Source organism: Gymnoscopelus microlampas (genome assembly GCF_963454915.1).
Source record: "Gymnoscopelus microlampas genome assembly, chromosome: 6".
Lineage (NCBI taxonomy): Eukaryota > Metazoa > Chordata > Actinopteri > Myctophiformes > Myctophidae > Gymnoscopelus > Gymnoscopelus microlampas.
The window spans coordinates 22669435-22679157 of record NC_139943.1 but is presented as its reverse complement, the minus strand read 5'-3'; the positions used below and the strand labels follow the sequence as shown (position 1 = coordinate 22679157).

The window sequence follows — 9723 nt, the reverse complement described above, 5'->3', positions numbered from 1 at the left end:
GATGGTGTTAATTGCAATGGTGCAATTATTGTGAGCTGCCAGCTGTGGCTTAGTGGGTAGAGAGGCAGTCTGGTAATCAGATGGTCACCCCTTGTCGAAGTGTCCCTGAGCAAGACATTTAACCCCTAACTGCTGGCCAGAGCGGCGTGCTCATCATAACCATTTGAGTAGCTGTTGAACAGCCGCTGGGTGAAGCTCAAACTGAATTACTGAATTATACGGTATCCAAATTTGTCTTACTGTATGTTTGTATGCACTTGTGCTAGAGCTTATGGCAATATGACTTAAAGGTGTTTTCACATTATTTATGGACCAAATGTTGACATTAATTCCATCTCCATATTGTTGCATGGAAAGTGCAGTAAGGATCTCATTCTTAATCTCCGTCCGTTGTGTTTTAAACAGAATATACTGTAGGTTAAAAAAAGAATATACGCTAGCATATTGGAGAATTGCCCTGCCCTATCTAACCAAATAATGAAAAGGCAGGTGTCAATGTAAAAGCTCCTATTATCTATCTGAGGTTCTATGCAATCATGAAACCTGGCGATGTACTGTAACGTGGTTTCAGCCATTAACGCTATGCCAGGTTGTCATCGTGGCTTAACAGGCTGGGGCATGTACAGGATGCACAGTAGATTTAACTTTCAAATGTATTAGAAAACATCATTGCATAAAAGTATAAATTATGATATTTCTTACAGATCAAAAAAAGAAAAACATAAATCAAACATTAAAAAAATAACATCAAACGGTGAAAAGTGAACCATAACGTCTGAGGTTCTTATAAGGGTGTATAAGCACAATGCATGCATAAACATGTACAAATGTTATGTGACTCAATAATACACGTTAATGCAAATAAAGCCGTCAAGACAGGTAGTTTCCAATGTTGTGACTATCTCCCGCATGCTGGGATAGAGCAGAGACATAGCAGAGCGCAATCGTCCCAACACCAGACATTAAACAGTCTCCAAAATGTCCTGTACACTCCCAGTATATTGCTGGATTCACAGCAGCGACGGATCAAGCAACAGTAGGCACAGGAGGTGGGAAAAGATAACGCTACCAAACAACAGATCTGAATCATAATGTTGATTCTACGTAGTATGTTCTTGGTGTTCTCAGAAGCTGGATTCTCTGTCGGCGACATGGGGAGGATTAAGGGACCCACAAAGGGGATTAGTAATCTGCTGGTTTTGGAAGCACAGCAAGTTCAAATGCACAACAACCTCAAAAGTTTGCCTTTCATAATCTGTCTACGCTTTTATCTGCAATGAAAATATGTAGGGGGAAAAAATACAAACCCGCTTAGGTGGTTTCCTATGTTTGCACATTTACACTGTGAAAAAAGCCTTTTACATTTTTGCTTTAAAATTTAAAAAAAAAGTTTTATCACATTGATATAATGAAAAGCAATGTGCAATCTTAAATTACATTATATCACTGCTCTGAGTGGGCAGTTTGCCAACAGGGTTTGGTGGCAAACCTACATAAACAGATCTTGGCAAAACAACTTCTCAGTATCAGATGTGTTTTTGACATAGGCCTATTATCTCTGTTAGCAAAAGGGGAAATAGTTTGTTGTATTTATTTACGTCATCATATGGCCTAGGGACAGTTCAGTTTATAATAGTAAATATTATTTTATTATTTTAATATTTATTTACTGTTATCCCTGGACAAAACAAAACTATAGCTGGACCATGACAGGCAAAGGTCCTCAGACTGGACTGGACTGGACTCTCCATCCATGTACATTATACTGTACAGTATGTGTCTGCTCTCTTACCTGTTAAACACATAAACACCATGAGCACATGAAGCCTAGCGTCCCTATTCTGAGCATGTCATGATAGGCAAACATTTGGCAAAAATAGACCCACAGTACAAGCTATCAACGTGTCCCAATGTGACATGTGATGTGAGCTTGTAGATAGGCTATTTATGACAAAGAGATTGGGTATCGAGGGGAAAACGCAGGGGGCCCAAGTCAACGAAGTAGGGTTTAACGGTTTAGTGATGTCCAATGATGCACTCATGCAGAAGGCCATAAGAAAAGTCAAATCTATGAGCAGTCTATTATCAGTCAGGCACAGAAGATGTTAAACTACCTTATGGCTATAGACACTAGAACACTGGAATTCCATAACCTTAAGTAACCCATCCACATTACAAGCCTCAAGCCTGAAGTGATGAAAGTCACATTTCATCTTCCATAAGAGAGCTTGATAGACAAAGAAAACCTAACCAACAGGAAGCCTTTTGGATTGATGAAGTACAGTCTACTAAACACCTGGGTGTTTAGTAGACTGTAGTTTTTGTGAACAATGAACATCCATTGTTTATGAACATTTGTTTGTTTGTGGTCAACACCATTGCCATTGTTTGTATTCAGTTTTGGTATAATTCTGTGTTGATGAATACTGAAGACCAAAACCATTGTTTGTATTGCCTACTGTATGTTTTTTCTCCCCCCCCCCCCCAGCTTTGATGAATGTGGGTCAAATCCATCTGTTGGAGCTCTCTAGTCTAGACCACAAAACCTTGTCCAAGTGAAAAAAACATATTGGTGCAATACCACTAAATAAGGGGCCAGGAACTTTGCTTTTAAATGTCTGATTGCATTTTAATCATTCTCAAGAGAGTTCCTTGGAGTTGTTTGTATATTTTTTCAGTTAATTGGCCATGGGGGTTGTGCAATATGTCACAATTGTGTGTATTAGCAATATGAGTATGTGTGAGCAAACTCTTACATGAAGGCTATATGTTGCTGAGATTTTGATGTATGACTTGTATTTTCTGGAACTGCAGGATGGACAAATTTCCCTTTGGGGACAGTAAATATACATTCTATATTTAATAATATCATATTATATAACTAGTTTATAATTTTTCAAGCACTTTGTTCTGCACTAATGAGGGTGGCATATGACCATATAATATTCTACTAATAGTAATGTAAATCTCAAATTACTTGTATGCTCTAATATGATAATATTGTATTAGTATAAGAATGTATTTTCTATGTATTAAAGGGCTTGAGAGATGGGGAGACCCCTGTTATGAAACATCAAAATGTATCACTTACACAGTACCTTAAATCAGGGGTCTTCAACAGGGGGTCCGGGACCCCTAGGGGGTCCTCAGAGTTACTACAGGGCGTTCGCCAAATCTTTGTGTGATATGATTATTTTTTTTACCTTAACCACTTGAACCCTAGCATCCCTTTTCTGAGGAGAACTTAAGCCCAAAAAATAGCAGATCTACAAGCTCATAACGCCTCGCGCTGCGAGGCATTGTGAGCTTGTAGATCGGCTATTTTTGGCGAAGAGGTGTTTGGTGGAGAGGGAAAAAAGAGCAGACCAAGTAAACAAAAAAAGTCTAATCTGAAACATTTTTTTTTACAATATAGAGGGGGTCCCTGCTTCAGCTCTCTCTCAGCTAGGGGGTCCTTGCCTTAAATTGTACTGTACATACTGTGCATCTAGCCATATACTCACTGTTACTCTACATGTATTCATATAGATTGATACTTTATTCATATACTCAGTGTTGTTAGACTTTACATAATATTCATACACTTTCTGTAATGTTGATAGACACTGTACATTTATATTTGACAGACTGTACATATGTTGGGAGCGTACTCAAGTTCCCTCAACCCTATGTTCCCTCAGCCCTATGTTCCCTCAGCCTTATGTTCCCTCAGCCCTATGTTCCCTCATCCCAAATTAGACCCTATGTTCCCTCAACCCTATGTTCCCTCATCCCAAAACAGACCCTATGTTCCCTCAGCCCTATGTTCCCTCATCCCAAAATAGACCCTAATATGTGACTGCTACTGGTCAAAAGTGCCTCATGTCGCCAGGTGACAATCAGTAGATAATGGAACATTTAGATCGTTTTTTTTTTGTTGTGTTTTTCGTTTTTTTTTTCATATTAACACAGTTCGAATGTTGAAGAAGGCTTGTAATGCAAAAGCTAGTCGTTTTAGAATCCTTAAATGGTTACATTAGTATAGCAAAGTAGGCTGCTTTTTTGCGAGTTTGTCTCTGTATTTGGGGGTGGAGAGACACTTGGCCGAGATTTAGCATAGTGGTTTCGATTGGTCGCTAGCTAGGCATTGTACTCCGGTTTCACTGCCTGAACCGATGGTCTGAGCGCGCAAGAGCCAGTGTTAACTTGCCAGGTATTGTTATTATAAGTTAGCCCCCAAGATTTTATTTGAAAATAGCAGATCTATAAGCTCCAGTGGTGGAAAAAGTACTCAAAGTCTCTACTTAAGTAAAAGTACCAATGCTGCAATATAAAAATACTCTGTTACAAGTAAAAGTCCAGAATTCAACATTTACTTGAGTAAAAGCACAAAAGTATTGGCATCAAAATGTACTTAAAGTACCAAAAGTAAAAGTACTGAAATGTTTGAAAATAGCAGATTTACAAGCTCACAAAGAGTCGCGATGCGTTGTGAGCTTGTAGATCGGCTATTTTCAAATAGCCTAAGTATAAAATAAGGACTAAAGTGGTTTTATAATGTAAATACAATAAATATTGTAGAGATATTGTGTTCTCATGTTATATACGTGTTTTTACTCTGCTTTTTTATTGTGTTATTTTTTTTATCCTTGACAAAGGCATCTCTTGTCATGTTGCTAAATTAATGAATGAATGAATGATCAATCAATCAATTCATTCTCAATTATAATTGCAGAAGAGAAACCTAAGTGTGCATCTTTGATGATTTTGATACCTCTCCAATTTTGTGTGTACAGTCTGTGCACCATACACAATATATGGGTTACATGAATCCAACAAAATATAATCTCATTCAATTCAATCAGATTAAGTTCAGCTGGAATTATACTTAGTTTTGATTCAGTCTGATTGAATTAAAAGTCATCTGTCCCCTTTCTCCCTTCTCTCATGTTTTTTCAGTCAATCATGGAGCTCATAAAACCCATTTTGTCCTCAGCACTTAAACTCTACTCTCACTGTGAGAAGGTCAAGGCCAACAATAAACGGTGCAAGCGTCTAAAACAGCGTGTGGAAGGGCTGGTGAAACATGTGCAGGCAATCCAGCTAGGTGGTAAGATCTCTGACAATGTGAAGAAGGCCCTCCGTGACCTCGATTCCACATTGCAGGATGCTGGAATCTTTGTGGACAAACACAACAATGACAATTTCCTCATACGTACGCTGAAGGCCGACACATTTGGTGACATGTTTGAGGATTTGAACAAGCGTCTCATTGAAGCACACCAGTTGCTGTCCGGGGCTCTGCAGGTGGAAGACCACCATGAACTGTTCAAAGAATCTTCTCGGCGGGCACAGGATGAAGCAGACAGGAAGAAGGATCACACAGAGCTGCTGGATTGTGAGAGGGGTTCTTGTCATCTTTAGTGTATTAGTGTAATAGTATATAAGTGTGTAGTTTATCAACTATTGAACTACAGTATTGATTAAGATGTTTATGCAAAAATTATTATGCAACACGTCAAACTCCTGAAATCCATTATTTTGATATAACAGTGCTGTATGGAAACATACTTCTTACAGCATGACCCATCACTAGAGTCCACTGGTAAGGAAGCAGTGCTTGCTGTATTCTATATACAGTCAAGTAAGCCAGTTTGGAATAGATTTGATCTCCCATGTAAGTGAAATAGTAAAAAAAAAAAAAGGCTCTTGTCACAAGACTTCATGAAGTTAGTCTTGATTGTGTGATTGGCTTTATTATCACATGTATTACAGTGGTTCAATGTATGGTGGAGAAACATGAGGCTGGGGCAGAGAAACTGGATGCTATGCTGGTGAAACAGGATTCTGGGGCAGAGAAACTGGATGCTGCTCTAAAAGAAGTCCAAATGATGGAAGACCGTAAGTGAAGAACTTTAAAGTCAGGTGCCACGTCTCATTCAATACAATTCATACTATGGTTTGTAACAAATGCAGACGGTTCCATACAGGTGTGTACTGCAGAGCAACTGGTTGCTCGGCGGACACTGCCGACCAGGCGCGGCGGGACCACGTGCAGAGAGGCCCCGGCCTCCTCCGCACTCCTCCGTGGCCCATCCCGGCCTAGCGAGACCGAGACGTCCCGTCTGCCCTAGATGTCCTGCCACGGACCACCCGAGGGCCCCTCAAAGGCGCCCAAAGGCGCGCTCCGGAGACTCCGTTTCTCAAACCCTGCTTGCGTCACGCACTCCGGCTACCGACCAAACAGCTGCGTACCACGGGTGCCAATCCCCCGTAACATGCCATCGACCTGGCTAAGGAAGATGTGGTGACCGTCGCAGTGCGCGCCGCCGGGAGCTCCCGCTGCCCCTCCCGCCGCCCCTCTCACGGGGGTCTCCGCGGACCGGCAACTCCACGGTGCACGCCTCACCTGGGCCGTCGGAGCTGCACCACGTAGCCACAATTTAATGTTGTGGTCACCATCATCATCGGTGTAAAGAAAAGTTTATGAAGTCTTATAACTTAGAACTTACTAATAATATATCTATATATAGTCTAATACCTTTGGGGGATACCTTGGGGAGCCTGGGGGAACCCAACAGGTGACCCCAACAGCACATTATGGAAGGGCCATTATGTGACGCTGAAGGAGCATAGGGCTGAGGGAAGATAGGGTCTAATTTGGGATGAGGGAACATAGGGCTGAGGGAACATAGGGCCTAATTTGGGATGAGGGAACATAGGGCTGAGGGAACATAGGGTCTAATTTGGGATGAGGGAAAATAGGGCTGAGGGAACATAGGGACTAATTTGGATAAAATAAAATTGTTAGGGATTGAGGGAACATAGGGCTGAGGGAACATAGGCATGACCCCCATATGTTCACTTATTCAGAGATCCCGTGCTGATAGGGCCAGCAGCTCAGTATTTTAATACTAACTCTGTTTGGTTCTTGACTCTTACCTGTACCTCTTCTGCTTCATAGGTACTGTTGATCCTGCTTTGACACCTTAGTTTACCTCCAGGATCAATAAAGGCTTATCTTGACATCCTGACAAGCTGAATGTGCTTTGTACATTAAGTTATACCAGCTCCAAGAAAAAGATCACAGACTTGGGTGACATCATGTCATCTTTATTACACCTTACTCGTGCTCCTCAAAAGAGACACAGACTTTCATGTTTCGTCTTTTTGTCAGTAAGAGCCACACAGAACATCTCAAAGTCACTCTGTAACTTGAAGGAGAACAAGAACCATTCCTTCATGAGCAATATTTCCTCTTCATCCATGCCATCAGACAACCTCAGTTCTTTCACGGGTTGCTATGCGGTCTTCACTGTCCATCTCAATGACACTTGGCAGGTTAAAGTTGCCTTCAAATGATTGGTGCTTGCACCACCTTGCTGCCTCTATAGGATGTCCCTTAGGAGAACATCTGCTACCTTGAATAAAATGGAAGAATATTAGGATTTTATTACAGCCTCACTGGGTTCTCAAGCCCAATTACACCCCACTTTCACAATACAGACATATCTATACCTAGATATTGTATGTTGGCATGCATCAAGCCTTCAGCATTGCAAAAAGTAGACTACTACATACCCAGTTCACAGCTCCCAGTTCAATGTGCTCATAGCCATATTCCCAGATCATATGGGTTTCAGCATCATCTACAAAGAAAACAGATATTAAGTCAACGTCTTGAGATGTGTGTACAAGAATGCACCTAGCATATACAATATCTATTCGTGCTGTCATACTCCTTCTGTGAGGGAATGAAGTCCTCTTCTACGCCATCCTGAAATATGTTGAGGTGGGCGGTTAAGACTAGACATTTAATCTTGTTTAAGACTCAGTCATCATATTACACCTACAGTACCTTTTTTCTTCGTTTTGTTCTCGCCACCTTTTGCGACCTTGCAATCACTCTTCTTCAGACCTGTGAGTGAATCACATGCACATTCCTTACATTCAACATGAAAATATATTCATGTCAGTCTGGCTACAGTTAAATAAGCATTTTTAAGGCTGCAAATCAAAGGTTTTTATCATTGCCAAGACACTTATGACATGGGAAAGTTCTGAAGGAGAACCACACACCACCATCACCTAAATTACTGCATGTTTTCCTTTGACAAAGAAAATCACACAATTAGGATATGAAAAAGTATATGCACTAGTGATGAGTTCATTTTATAATTTATACATACCTCCGTGAAATCACACTGTGCTCCCATGACCATGTATGTACTGTACAGAGCATACTCCCAGTTAAGACAAAGGTTATCTTTATAGGTTGTTAACTTTATGAATTATAATAGTAATAGTATCACCCCCCCCCACCCCCACAAAAGTCAGATCTTGTGAGGTCCATGTTATTCATATTATGCTAGGTGTTCAGTTGCGTCTTTAGTCTTATCCTAGACACTTTTGCAACATTTTGTTCAAAACGGGCCACTCCTGCAAGCTTTAGATGTCAATCTTAGCCAATCAAGATGGAATATGAAAAATCAAACAGATCCGTCTTGATCACATGACTATAGACATCATGTGTACCGATTTGCGTGAAATCTGCATAAAATCTGAAGGCTTGATATCAAAAAGATTGTTTTACATAAGTCGGCCTCCTGGTGGCACTATAAAAGGCAAATGTGAAAAATGCATGGCAAAGGTTTTTCCTTGGCCTCTACACAGTACCCACAGTACCCTGTGCATACAAAGTTTTACACAGATCGGTGCAGTTATAGGTAAAAACACGAATCGGCCTGTTATAGCACCACCATGAGGCTGATTTGAAACATTTCAAGAGGCATTTCTTCCTCAGCCTAGTGGAAATGTGTGTGGAAAATTTCACGGAAATTGCAAGCTGTGCTCATGATTTTAGGCATTTTGTTCGGAGCACTCCTGCAAACTTTGGAAGCCAATTTTAGCCAATCAGATGAAATCTGAAAAATCTGAAAGATATGTTTGGTTTGATGACTATAGAGATACTGTGTACCGATTTGCGGGATGTTTGGACAACATCTGTAGTCTGAGTACTGTCAAAAAAATTGTTTTGCACAAATCGGCCTCCTGGTGGCGCTATAAAAAGCGCGAGGTTCTGCTCTGGCATCCAGGGAGTGTGTGTGCACAGTTTTGCTGCGATCAAGCCAACGGTGCCAGAGATTAGCTGTACACAGACAGAATGACACACACACACGGACACACGGACGGACAGGGACGGACAGGGGGCAAAACATACTCTAGCCATGCCTTCCGGCCTGGCGGAGACAATTATAGTTGATAGCGTTACCATCATTTTAACCACTTTATATATCTCTCAGGTCATCCCTGTAAATAACCTTTTCATCCACGGCACCCCTGAATAACATTGTTACTTTATAGCACCTTACATTTATGTCAAACTAGAGTTTCGGGGGGCTACGCCCCCCTCAACCCCAGCCGCGCACGGGGCTTTGCGTTTGTTGGTCCCTCCGTGTCCCTGTCTCTGTATCCGTGTAGCTGCAGCACAGAGTGGGCAGTATAGATGGGGATTATGGCTGTTAGAGGCATGTACGCGCACGGCGCCCGCGTGGGCGTGTGTATATGGGGGTAGACAAATTGTCTAAGTAACATTTGCAAAAAGGGGGGAAAAAAAAAAATTTGTAAGAAAGTGTAATGTAAAAGTGACAAAATGATGAAAAATAAGTAGAAGAAATTATATTTTGTATGTTTCGCGGACCACCAGGGGGTCCGCGGACCCCCTGGTGGTCCGCGCGGAAATCG

At 41.3% G+C, this 9723-nt stretch overlaps 1 protein-coding gene across 1 annotated transcript; it reads left to right on the top strand.

Moving 5' to 3' along the window:
• Positions 1–4941: 4941 nt before the first annotated feature.
• Positions 4942–6085, top strand: LOC311046909 (mixed lineage kinase domain-like protein; the record flags this gene model as incomplete). Its single annotated transcript, XM_084059488.1, has 3 exons — positions 4942–5377; positions 5755–5880; positions 5970–6085. The coding sequence occupies exons 1-3, from the start codon at positions 4945–4947 to the stop codon at positions 6083–6085; spliced, it is 675 nt and encodes a 224-aa protein (XP_083915614.1). The 5' UTR covers positions 4942–4944.
• Positions 6086–9723: the final 3638 nt, after the last annotated feature.